Raw genomic sequence first — 13,180 nt, 5'->3', positions numbered from 1 at the left:
AGTACAAGCATATATTGAGCTTTTATTGTAAAAAAAAAAAAAAAAAAGTAAGAAAATGCCTAAAAATAGCTAGAAAATAGGTTAGTAATGCCATTGGAAAAATTGAATTAAAATTTAATAAAAAAGAATAATTCAATCACGTTTCCAATACATATGGTATCTCATATGTTGGAAAATCTTTCTATTTTTTTAGTAAAATTACTTTTTAAATAATTTTAAATACAAATAATTAAATTTCTATTTTGAAAAGAAATATGTTCTCTTATATGTATATAGTATAGGAGAATAAAAGATAAGGTAAACTCGATAGTTAAGACTGTGCACATTGTCTGCCCGGCTCTTGAGCACAATATTCAATGTGGAATTAAACTCATATATAGAAACTTATGCATGATCTTTTCGATAAGGTTCATAGAATAGAATGTTAGACTGTTCAGAAAAAATAAACTAAAAGAAAATTTTAAATCACTTTAAAAATTAAATAAATACTAACAAAATATACTAGCAACAATGACGTTATGTGTGCACATATAATATAGTGTAATGTATATCTATCCTAATTTTTTGTAGCTAGAATTAGGAATATAAATGGGCCGGGCACAGCATGTCACGGGTATTGTAATACTAGAATAATTTATAATTTTTTTAAAAAATTAAAATATTTATAAATTTGAAAAAATTCAATCAAAATATAGATTTAAATAGAAATACTTAATTGATCATAGTTTAAAATTTTTAATTTTTTATAAAAAATGAAAAATAAAATTTTTAATGGTTAATCCGAAGCTGTGCACAGCCCGGCTTGGCCCGGACCTTCGGGGCCTGGGGGCTGTGCTGAGCCGGACGGTTGATTGCATCTGGCCCGGCACTGCACCGCCCGAATGTGAATCCGGCCTCTAGCTCGTTTCGGTCCGAAAAAATTATAATCTTATTATTTTTTTTTATTGCTAAAATCTAAAAAAAATTAATTTTTTAAATACATATAAATATTTTTTTCCAATCAGGATAGGCGGGTCACGCAAATTTTCGGACCCCGCCACTTCACCTAGTATTCAAATATATTTTGTTTCCGGGTGGGCGACTTCCACACAATTTTTTTTTTTTTTTTTTTAAAACTCAACGGACAAGCGTTCGACAGCGGAGATCGCAGGTGGAAAAATCCCGCCCACTCGTCCGAGTGCAACTCCGCCGTGGGCCCCACACACGATTCTACGATTTCTATCCTCGAACAAACCATGGCCGTACGATTGCCAGTCCATCAATGACCCCAACCGTCGGATTCTATCAAAGCGACCGAATTTTCGTGGATTGTCCACCGAGGCGTGCACTTTAAAATGAGACTCGATAACATGATACGTGAAACCGTACACGGCCCACCTATTATCTTCATACACGTGTAAACCTGCGGTTATTAAGCGGTGTAGTTAGAGACCCTGAGTGTATACGTATAAAGATACGCGATACACTATATGTACGGCGGCGGTGAGCATACATACATACGCAGTTTCACGATCGTCTCCTCCCACTCGTTACTTCTCCCTGCCCCCTCCTTTCCCACTCCCCCTCTCTCTCTCTCTCTCTCTCTCTCTTGCTCTCTCCATTATTTCGATCCTTCTTTCTTGTAGCTTCGATTGGGTCCTCCCATGGCGGCTCCGGCTTACGAAGGCAGGATCGGGGGCAAGATCCGGCGGCGGCAGCCGAGGGCCGCGGCGGCGACGCCGTACGATCGGCCTCCGGTGGCGACGCGCGATACCAGGGTCGTCCCCGACGGCGCCGGCGCCGGCGCAGGTAGCGGGTGGCTCTCTAAGCTCGTCGACCCCGCCTCGCGCCTCATCGCCGGTGGCGCCTCCAGGATCTTCTCCTCCGTCTTCCGGAAGCGGCTCCCTCCGCCTACGAACCACCCAGGTTTCGTTGCCATACTTCTCTATTTCTTGGATTTATCATTGTTGGTTACCCTTTTTTGGTTCTCCTTCAATTTGGCTCGGATTAGGGTTTTGGGAGATTAGGGTTGCTTTCGTGATCTTTTGTGTTCCTTATCGTCATTCTTGAATTCTGTGATTGGTGAATGATAAATATTTGATAAAAAGACGTCATTGTTCATTTGCTTGTTTCTGGAAATATTTCCGGGTTACGTCAATGAACATAGGATAGCATTATTGGGTAGTATGTTGTAAAAGGAACAATCTTTGTAGCATTAGGTACAAGGCCTTCACAATCACGCCAATGTTCGTTCGTTTTCTTCTTGATTGGTAATGTTTTAGCTGCTTGTTGCGAATATATTCATGCTGGAATGATAGGTTGGACTGGCCGGTGCTCTCACTTTCTTGATTACTATTCACTAATGCATGTTAGTTTAGCTTTTCAATTCGTGATCTTGGGTGTAAGCTATTCTCCTTGATGAATAATGTATTTTGTGTCGGTACATTGAATTACCTTTTTGCTGCAAAAAACAGCTATTTATTTTGTGTTCATTTGAAAACGAAAATTATTCTGTATCCTTACATATATTTATGTCACAGAAAATATTTCCTACTCTGTTTTGTGGATTTTCTATCCTTTAAATTGGTATATGCTCTTCATTCGGCAACTCTGTTACTGACATGTACTCCCATTTTGTTGGCTGAATTTCCTGGGATAACATCTTTTCTTGATTTAACCATATTTTGACCGGTCCATTATGTTCGCAGAGGGAAAGCTTGAATCCAGAGAACTTCCTGAAGTTACTTGCATTGTGAGTATCAAAACGTTAAATTGTGTTGATTTGTGTGTGCATTCATATTTTAAATTCTCTGTTTTTATACAGATCCCTTTCTCTAATTTTATGAGAATTTCTGGATAGTTCACTGTGCTGTGATGAATATGCAATTTTATTCTTGCCCTCTTATGTAATGCTGATCATATTCTAGCTTGGATGGTATAGAATAATACTGCTTGTAGAATTTTGACATGGTTTCAATATGGTTTTCACCGGGCTATAATGTTTTCCTTTACGTGTTTTTCCTGTGTAGTTTATTGCAGTATTGGATGCACCCACATAGCTACCCATGCACCTATGTAATAGCTTGACTTGACTATATTAAAAGCAGAAGCACATTTACTAGGTCGTAAATTTTTGTTAAAAGGAGTGTGTTTGAATTGAGAAACCCTACAAGGAATCAGATTCCTAGGACTGCGTGAGGTTTAAATTATAGACATAATCCATTTTGATGGACGGATTAGTCAAAAACTAGGAATGTTCAACTACTGCTTCTGGCTTCTAATGCGATCTCCACATGCTTTATGTAGGAGGTACTTTATGTAGAAAATGAATTCTCCTACACCACTGTAAAGTGCCATTTTTTTTTGTTTGGCTACCTTTTTATTTATTTATTTTTTGTCCTCACTAAATGTAAAGCCTTCTGTCAAGAGCATAATCCTGTTAAGTTTTCTATTGGCTATTTGTTTAATGCTGATTCGGTTGTGATATGCAGAATCCATCAACTGAAATATTGGATGCTGGTACTGTTTCAACAAAAAGTCCTCTTGACAAGGGTGTATTTGAACATACGGATCCAACAAAATGTCCTGATGACAAGGGTATATCTGAACTAGAACGACTACTGAAGCAGAAGACATTCACAAAGAAAGTATCTGCTGGTTTTCTAAATTATCAGACTATGAATCTTCTTGCACAAATTAATTAACTGTGAAATTTATTAATGCTCTGATAGAAATCTTTATTTGACTCCCGGCTACTGTATTGAGATCCCTAATGCGCATGAACGTATTTGATGGAACCTAGCAGTTGACCAAAGAAAGCAAAAAGAAGTTGCCATGAAGTATGGGGAACCTACTAATGGTCCTCATATCTTCTTTCTTTTCGCCGTGGCATTTGACCTTCTAATTATTCTGGGATCCATAAAAGCTTGGCATTGCAGGCCAATCTTCTTTTATTCTCCTTCCTTTGCACTCTTGACTTGACCAAGTGCTTCAAGTTATAAAAGTTTACCAGTGAATGATATGCATTTATTGCCATTGGTGATGAAAGTTTCTTTTTAGCTTGCATCTTACTTCAGTTATTTATTCATATACAGAAACTATTTGCATAAATATATTTTTAATTTTCAATGCATCCTTTTTTTATATTTAAAACTACAAAATATGGATTATAAGAGTTCACCAGTGAACAGTGTGCATGTATTGTTGTTGGGCACGAAAATTCCGATCCTTATCTCTTATCCCAGAAGCTAGCTGCATAAATATATCTTTTAATTTTTAATTCAGCTGTATCTTTTCATCCTTCTTTGCTTTATATGGAAGCCATCTGCATGTATCCTTGGTTCTCAATTCACCTGATTTATTTTCTTACAGCTATAAAACCTCGATGATTCTACCATTTTGGCTTTCTCTTCCTATAAAGTATCTTACGAGTATCATAATTATAGTAGATGCCGCTAGTCGTGAACATATCTTTCCTCCCTTGTCTCCTTATGGCTCTTCTTGTAGGCCCTTCTTTTTCATTTCTTTCGTGACTTCTGTCATTTTATTTTTCAGATTATTTTGTTTGTCATTGTCAACTGCATCTCTAATAATATACTAGTACTATACAGGGCTGAGTTTGATCAATTGAAAGAATTGCTGCTTTCAAGAACTGTTGAACCTAATTTGTCAAAGCCAGCTATTAATAACGAGAAAAATTGTGAAATAGATGTGCCCGCAAGAGAAAAGGGAGTGGGAACCTCTAGAACAGACGAGAATTTGCCAAATGCTGCCGGGCATGTAACTGTAAGTTATCAATCCAATTATTTGCTAGCCCCTTTTACAACAACTCAACGTATCCTGTTTAAAGCTCTATAATTCTACTGCTGACACTCTTACTGCAGATAGAATATTATTTAAATGTTTATGTGCTACCCTTGTTTTTTTGCTTATTTATTATTTTCTAGTATCCTCAAAATCAAGGACTTTTCTCTAAGTTATCATTAAGATATCTGAGATGTAAATTCTGCACTTACATTCCTATTATGTGCAATTGATTATTACTGTCTAGTATTCTGTAGTATTTGCTTGTACCTCATTTCATGTATAGTTTCTTTGTGTAAATCAGAATCAGTATTATTCAAAATCAGTGCACCATGGTGTGAAAATCATAAAAATGTTTCTACATATAGTTGCTGATATAATTTTGCTTATATGCTTTGTATTCACTCTCATTTCTCATTTTTATGTCAAAAATTTCAGATTCCTGAGGATGAAATTGCTTCACCTGCAGAGCTTGCAAAAGCATATATGAGTTCTAGGTCTTCAAATGTATTCCATTCGGCACTAAGATTGCAGAGCCGAGTCCATCTGAAGGACAAGGGAATGCCAAGTAGTGCAGTTCATGCAACGAAACCATCTGGACTGTTGTTCGCTTCAAGCTCTACAGTCCAGTTTTCTAGACTACCCGAGAGTGGCTATGTGACTCCGAGACCTCGAGGGAGATCAGCAATATATAAAATGGCGCAATCTCCACATTTTAAGGTCCAATCAATCTCTGTTAAATTTCTCTGCAGTTAGAGAGATAATTATCCTAATGTTCTTACTTTGATTAATTGTATGTGTATTTTTGTGTATCTGTTCCAACTAAGAATTTCTATTATGATGTTGCAGGGTATAGGATCTTCTGAGGAGGTTTCCCCATTCTCCTTGACATCTTATCACACCCCAACAGCCAACATGTATTCCGGTCGCAGGCAGGTAGCTCAAGCATTAAGTCTCAGTCGTTGTGAATTTTTTTGCAGAGTTATTTTAGAGTACCTTTTTTCTTTTATACTATATACATAGGTCACATGCTTTGTTTCTTTAATTCTAGTGTTATGTTCCAGTTGATTTCTAGCTCAAAATTAAGCATTTAAAATCTCACATGCGTTAGTGAGCTTATATATAGCATTAAAATTTATGTACACACACTGTATGTATGTTTTCTTGCGACAATAACAGACTTAGTCATGTTATCTGAATATAGTGGTATGCATTACCAGACAGTCCATGCATTTTTTTTCTTTCCACTGGATGCATCTTAAATTCCAACAATGTAGTGGTAAACCAATTGTTGGTCCATTGATATAGGCAAATAACTTTCATCCTTCTACGAGTGAATTTCTCGTAACAGTGAGTGTGGAGTATTTGAAACGTCATATTTCGTTAATTCTTTTTGCTGATTAGTCAAGCATCTTGTAACTGTAGCTTCTAATATCATCTGGCAGGTCTTGAAACGAATAAGTTCTGTCTTGGATAGCGAAATTGGTTCCATTAGTTCCATACGCAGGATAAGACATAAGTCTAACATGTTATCTCCTTCAAGGGAATCGCGCCCTAGCCATCATGGAAATCTTCTTATTAGCACAAGCACAAGTGACGAGGATGTTATCCAATGTTCTGCATCACTTCCAAAGCCTTTTGGCCTGGATAATCTGAATTATAGTACAATGAAAGGAAAGAACAAGGAATATGAAGATGAAGTATATAACGATAGTGTTACTCCTATTGCTCCTCAGTCGACTAAGATGGCCATGAAAATACTGAACCAACTCGATAAACTAATGCCTTCACCAAAGGATAAACAATCTGAAACAGAGTGCATTACCAGAGACAAATCACCATTCAAGGTAGGACAAGCTAGTAATTGGGAAGTTACTACCAATAGCTCTCCTGTCACAAGAAATGCTCTATCTCAAAAGCAAGTCATAGAAGAGGATCTTGCGAAACCTTCTACATCAGGAGTTAAATTACCATATGGAAGCAATAGCATCAAGGAGATTGTTAAATCTGTCTCAACTACCACATCTGGCAAGTCTGCTTTTGATGTCTTTTCAGACTCTGTTCCTGTTCCTCTACGAGAGAAGCAAGGATTTCGGATGATTGCACCTGAGGTATTATTATAACACTGTATACTTAAGAAATTAGAAGCTTCTGAATAGATATGGTCGCTAATTAAGTTACTGAGAACAATTTTCTTTTAGACTGAATTCGATTCTTCTCATTATTTTTAAGGATTTTGTGGAGCTTGACAAGGCTGAGAATCGTGAAAGAGATGGTGATAGACCTCTGATATCTTCTTTGGAAAGTGGGCCTTCATCTAGCTTCAATGTTTCCAGTAATACAGATAAAATGGCAGCAATACCTCCCTTTTCTAATAATAGTACTGGCTTTACATTCTCTTTTGGACCAGCTAATAGCACTCCGCCACCTCAATTAGGTACAGTACCTTTGCCTGATACATCACCTACAAAGAAGGAACAAACTCGTGCTCATGCTCCCACATTTACCTTTGGCTGCAAGGAATCTCATACACCTATGTTGTCAACGGCAACTGCTCTAGTAAAAGATATTGTGAGGTGAGGACCATATTTGTATCGTCAGTGTAGTTTCATCATATTCATTAAAAATGCTCATTAAGTCAGAAGTTGCTTAGTGAGGATATTTTAATCTTTTCACTTGTAAATCTTCGTTTTCTGAAAATTATGACTTCGTACATCAACTTGATGAAGTAATATTTCAGCTTTAATAGCTTAGTTTAGCATTGATTCATTTGGCTCCATTGTGGCAATAGGTATCTAATTTCAATTTGAGATGTTTAGTTTAGATATAGAAGTTTTAAAGTTCTCTTTCCATCTTTCAAGGGTTCTTGATCATTAGCATTACTCTTGAGTAACAAAACATAAAGGCCTTTATTTAATCTCTGTGTTCTTTGTTTGTTCTCTGTTATATGATGTTACTTATGAAAATAATTATATATTTGAAGTTGAAGGAACCAGTTTCCTTTGTGCCAGAAAACCTTTTCTTTTGCCGATTTTTTTCCCTTTTTAGCAGCAACTGTCAGGCGAGGCAATCCCTGATCATCTCAAATCAATTCTTTATAAGTAGGTCTTTGCAATGCAACGTGGCTGTTGCTGTCAAAATGAAGTTCTTTCTCGTGAAAAATGGCTGTATGAATGATCTTGCACTTCCTGTAAAAGAACTCCATTAGATCAGCACTTTACGATATGATAGTTCTTTTGCATTCGTGAATCTTGAATTTGAGCTCTATTTGTTCTTGTTGATCATTGATGGGATTTAGCTCCATTTCTGTTTCTTCGCTATCTCCCAAATGCTCTTGTGGAATCTTGTGATCTTTTAAAATTTTTGGTTTTTCTCTGATGCAGTGGTGCAGAACCAACAAATGATCCATCAAAATCATCAAATACTGCCGTCTCGTCAGGAATATCAACAATTGATCATTCAAAATCATCTGAAAATGCTATTTCTTCAGGAGTATTGACATCAAACAACCCTCCTGTTTTTGCTTTTGGTGCTTCTGCCACTCCAAACTTAAGCAATGGTTCCTTGCATTCATCATCAAACTTAACTGTGTCTTTATTCCCTGTTGGGTCACCTAATCCGGAACCTCCCAAGTTGGTTTTCTCCGCCAGCACAATGACCTCTACCACTCCCACCAGTCTGTCAGCCTCTCTTGCAGCTCCCTTATTTTCTGCAAATCCCTCGTTTCATTTTGGCTCTAGTACTTCTATGGCTTCTCAAACAGCTACTTCACCACTAGCCTTTGCTGTAGATGCTGGCTCAACTCTGGGTGCATCTGCACCCTCAAACAGTGGCAGCACTGTATTATCAAGCTTGGAAAATGGTTCTTCCTCGACAGCACCATCTATTATTTCAAGTGCTCCAGCTGTGTCAACTCTCTTTACAAGCACATCCAGCTCTCAATCTGCTATTGCACCATCATTCACCTTTTCAAGTACAGAAAACAGCATTTTCGGTTACAGTGCTCCTGCACAATCTACTGGCTCAAGTTCTTTTGCTAATAATAGTTCTCAAACAGCTTTTGCTTTAATGACTCAGCCAGCTCAATCCGGAAGTGGAGTTCTACAGTTACCACAAATCTCAGCAAGTCAATTTTCTGCCCCATTGGGCTCAGCATCCACAGCATCTGGGCTTCTTAACTCCGGCTTTAGCTTTTCTTCCTCACTTGCTCCTGCTTCTTCCAGCTCTGGCACCAACTCTTCCTCTGCACCAAATATGAGCACAAATTTGTTCAGCTCGATTTCAATGCCATCCGCACCAGCCATTTTCAACACTAATTCCAGTTCTATCGCACCCTCAGCTACTGGGTTCACATTCACACCATCAACTGCTTCAAGCAGTTCACCTTTTTCATCCAACTCATCCTTACCTACAGTCTTTCCATTCACTTCAGCTAGCAGTACGATCCCTTTGCTTCCTTCAAGTTCAGGATCTCCTGCAAGTGATCAGATGAATGTAGAGGACAGGATGGCTGATGATAGCCCTAAGCAGGATGCAGTTTCTGTGTTTGGCCAACCGGGTGTTTCACCTGCTCCTCTGGCATTTGATACTCCCACTACCTCCTCTGTTGGATTGCCCGTCTTTCAATTCAGCAGTCAGCAGAGTTCAGTTGCCCAGAACCCATTGCCATTTCAAGATGCGGGTGGTCTAGGGGTTTCTCCGGGAGGGAGCAGCTTCTCCTTGGGAACCGGAGGTGGCGATAAGTCAGGTCGGAGAATCATCAAAGTTAGACGAGATAAATTGAGGAAAAGATAAGGTACGTATCTCCAACCAAGGATGGCTCAAGTTGTTTTTGTGAGCAGTGGTAATACTTTTTGTACCTTGGAATATCCTTCAGAATGATAATTTCGAGTTAGATTTGTACACATGGCAGCCTCTAGAAGGTTTAGCTTTTTGTAGCTGATTTCTTATTATGTGCCATTTTGAAGTTTGAAAGCTAAACCGTTTGCTAGCTATCACATGCATAAAGGCGACTCATTAAAATTATTTTGAAAGACATTACGAGGTACACATCATTACTTTGTGTGCACCCAAATATTTGCAGGCTAAGTAGTGAGCATATATTTTCCCCTCTTACTGTCAATGCTGTAGAGTTTTCTCACGCGCAGGTGAATTTGCTGTTCTAGGTGATAGAATGCCATTTGATCTGTGCTTTTAACTGCTTGCCTCTGGACTATAATATTCCAGTTTTGATGTAGCTGCAGTGATTGTGGAGTTATCCCGTTTTGTGGTGTGACAGGGGACTGGCACCTATGTTGTCGTTGCATATTGCTATTTTAGCCGTACCATAGAAACGTATGCAGTTTTTTAAGCAGCATCGCATTATACTTATGCCATTTCTGTTCTACATGCCTTACGTTTGCTCTTTTATCTGAATCCTCCATGTTAGATGGTTAACCGTGATTGTATGTTTTTATGCATAAAAAGGGGCGATGAATTTCTGGTGTTATATGTATTTTCAGGGGCAAACTTACATAAGCAATAACGCGAGGATTTTGTTTTTATGATTCAGTTGAGTTTTATGCTTTGCTATTGTATTTCTCAGATATAATACTGGATGACTTGTATTTTTTGTTCCCCCAGTATTAGCAGCTTTACATTGTTGAGATTGACATTGTCGTGACATTACACAAATAAGAGAGGAAGAAGTAACGAAGCAGTCCACATATAAATTTATATAACTTTTTACATATGTTGATGTGGTATTTTTTCTTTTTTAATTATTATAAGTTTCTTTTTGGTTATTATATAAAGTTTACCCTTCATCTTTGAATTGAATCACTATTCTTGTGAATTGTATTGGTCATCCAATTAAAATGCTTTTGTTACTATGTGACTAAAATGGTAAGAAGATATTACCTTATCTTATTCATGAGAATTGGGAGTTTGGTTTCATACGATCCAATTTAGGATCCTCGTGTTGAAATTCGAACCCATAATATTTGGTTTCTTGTGGGATGCCTTACTATTAGAATATCAATATATAATTTGACAGATATATCATTATTGATACCTTCTAATGCCTTCTAACTAATGTGTTTTTTTTTGAGAGAGATACGGTCCCAGTACATTCAGAATGGGTTTATAATACTCTCTGCATTTAAGCTAATATAATAGTATTTTTGTTTTGATATTTATTATGCATTTTAATGTCCCCACAGGTTTATGTACCGTGCAAACGACACACGGACACCCAAACAGTAGTGAGCTAGCAATCTCTTCATGCAGATTTATTTATTAATGTATTCTTATGATAAAATTTGAGTGGAAAGAGCCTTCGATTTATTGCGACGTGTTTTAAATGTCATGTATTAATTCTATCTTCATCAAACATATCGTTGAATATTTTTTAATCTTAAAATTTAAATTTATTTTAAAAAAATCTGGAGAAAAAAATTAAAATTTTTGGATAGAAATTAAAAATGAGCCTGGGATTTTGTCGGGTCGGTTGGGTTGTGTGGGGTGCGTAATAAATTCAGCAGCAGCAGCAGCAGCAGCAGCAGCAGAGGAGACGATATGACGTTTGGGATTCCCCCCAGCAGGTGACCATGAAACGTCAGCTAGATTAGGTGACAGAAAAGTTACCATTAAATGGGCTAATTAGGGTTTCCATCACAAGTTATTCATTTTGATGGTTTATGATATTTGGAATTTGGAATTTGGAATTGTGTGCTACTTGAATTGGGACGTTGATTGAGATTTTTATATTATTGTTAATTGACTATTCATTTCTCCCACCAACTATAAAAATACTAAAATCTTAAAAATTGTATTGAGAAAGATTTGGATCTATCAAATAGAAAATACGGCGGATTCTTCAAATGTTATAAATCATGAAACGACCGGCCGGTCTGTAAGTTAAATGAATTTTTTTTTTTTTTGAATGTGATATTTAGATTAAAGTTTTAGTCATCAAAACTATGCTCTCTTGATTATTCATCATCTCATGATTAATGAGGCGCTCATAAAAAATTTGCTATGAAAATTTGCTACATAAGCGCGTACTCTTTCTTGATTTTTGATGGAATCAGTAACGGCCTTATCCCTTTTCTATGGATACTAAAAATACCTATTAGAGTCAAAAATTTTTTATGGCTGACGGTTAAATCGAAGATGTTGACAGCCTCCCTTTGCGTGCTTTGTAATTCTGATTCTGAAACTATGGAGCATCTTATATTAGACTGCAGCTATTCCAACTCTATGTGGATTCGGTTGCTACATTCTGCTCCGACAGCTTATCATCGGCTATCCAACTCTCCAGGAGGAATAGCGGTTCGTTGGTGCAGCTCGAGACTCCTATTAACAGGGGAATTCAAGAAGAACTTCGATCTTTACGTCGCAGCGGGATGTTGGGAGTTATGGAAAGAACGCAACAGAAGACTTTTCGACAACAAGTCACAACGAAGCGAAATACTGGCAAGAGCAATCAACGACACGATCAAGCAATGGGTCTCTGCGTTAGGGTGCTAAGTTAGCCCGCTACTATCTTTAACTCGGATGAGTGTTTTCTCTATAGCTTACTAGTATACTACCTATTGTACTTCTCTGTCCTCCCTCTTCTGACCCATGTACTCCTGATCTCTTGTTGAAATAGGGTATATCCCTGTTTAATCAAAAAAAAAAAAAAATTTGCTACATGAATGTTTGGGATAATCTGTTAGTCTGGTTAATTTTAAGAGGTCATGAATTAATTTTTTGCTTCTTTGTTTTCAATTTCTCTTTTTACCAGGTTCGTTGCAGGAACCTATGCGTAAACTCCAAAAAGTTTTTTTTTTTTAAAAAAAGAAACTTTGGACTATGCGATCTCACGGCATTTACCTGACCTGAACACTAAATGCTGCAGATCCAAGCTGGCAACTGTCCTGAGATTAAAGACGCAAAACACTACACATACTTTATCGGCTGCCGTGTACGTACTCACCCACCTATGAATGCAAGATTAGGAGGCAGAAAAAATCACTGGTAACTGTAATTTACTAATTCTCACGTCTTTTGATGATTTTTTTTTTCAAAGACAGATGCATCATCTGCTGTCAGAGATAAGAAAATCACACAATAAATAGCATCTCTTATCAGTATGCATATTTTATAGAGGACTACTAGATAGCGAGTTGCTTTATACTATTTCTGAATCGGTTTGATTTATAGTGCTCTAATACATGTCGCTCGTATATCTACTGATTTTATTCTTGTTCTTGTGACTTGAAAAAATTTTAGTTGTGATATCTGGTATTGCTTTGCTATTGTTGTCTTGTGTTGTGTTGATGCTTCGTTCGAACAGAAAAAATATTACCCGTTCGGCAGGTCTGTTGACGCTCCTGTGGGCTTCCGCTGTGGAATCGGAGCGTGACAGATTTGA

At 37.4% G+C, this 13,180-nt stretch overlaps 1 protein-coding gene across 6 annotated transcripts; it reads left to right on the top strand.

The window, feature by feature from the left end:
- On the top strand, nucleotides 1,524–12,903 carry LOC109712349 (nuclear pore complex protein NUP1-like). Of its 6 annotated transcripts, XR_002216822.1 has the most exons (11): nucleotides 1,524–1,905; nucleotides 2,688–2,731; nucleotides 3,471–3,622; nucleotides 4,590–4,764; nucleotides 5,221–5,502; nucleotides 5,632–5,718; nucleotides 6,228–6,893; nucleotides 7,015–7,358; nucleotides 8,166–9,577; nucleotides 10,983–11,363; nucleotides 12,083–12,903. XR_002216822.1 is itself a non-coding variant. In XM_020235871.1 (10 exons), the coding sequence occupies exons 1-9, from the start codon at nucleotides 1,644–1,646 to the stop codon at nucleotides 9,574–9,576; spliced, it is 3,423 nt and encodes a 1,140-aa protein (XP_020091460.1). In that variant the 5' UTR covers nucleotides 1,524–1,643; the 3' UTR covers nucleotide 9,577; nucleotides 12,083–12,903. The 6 variants fall into 6 exon arrangements, 5 of the variants coding, with proteins under 5 accessions (XP_020091460.1, XP_020091458.1, XP_020091461.1 ...); XM_020235871.1 differs by lacking the exon at nucleotides 10,983–11,363; XM_020235869.1 differs by lacking the exons at nucleotides 10,983–11,363; nucleotides 12,083–12,903 and adding an exon at nucleotides 10,284–10,541.

The sequence above is a fragment of the Ananas comosus genome, linkage group 7 (genome assembly GCF_001540865.1).
Source record: "Ananas comosus cultivar F153 linkage group 7, ASM154086v1, whole genome shotgun sequence".
NCBI lineage: Eukaryota > Viridiplantae > Streptophyta > Magnoliopsida > Poales > Bromeliaceae > Ananas > Ananas comosus.
This window is presented reverse-complemented; position numbering and strand designations above follow the sequence as displayed.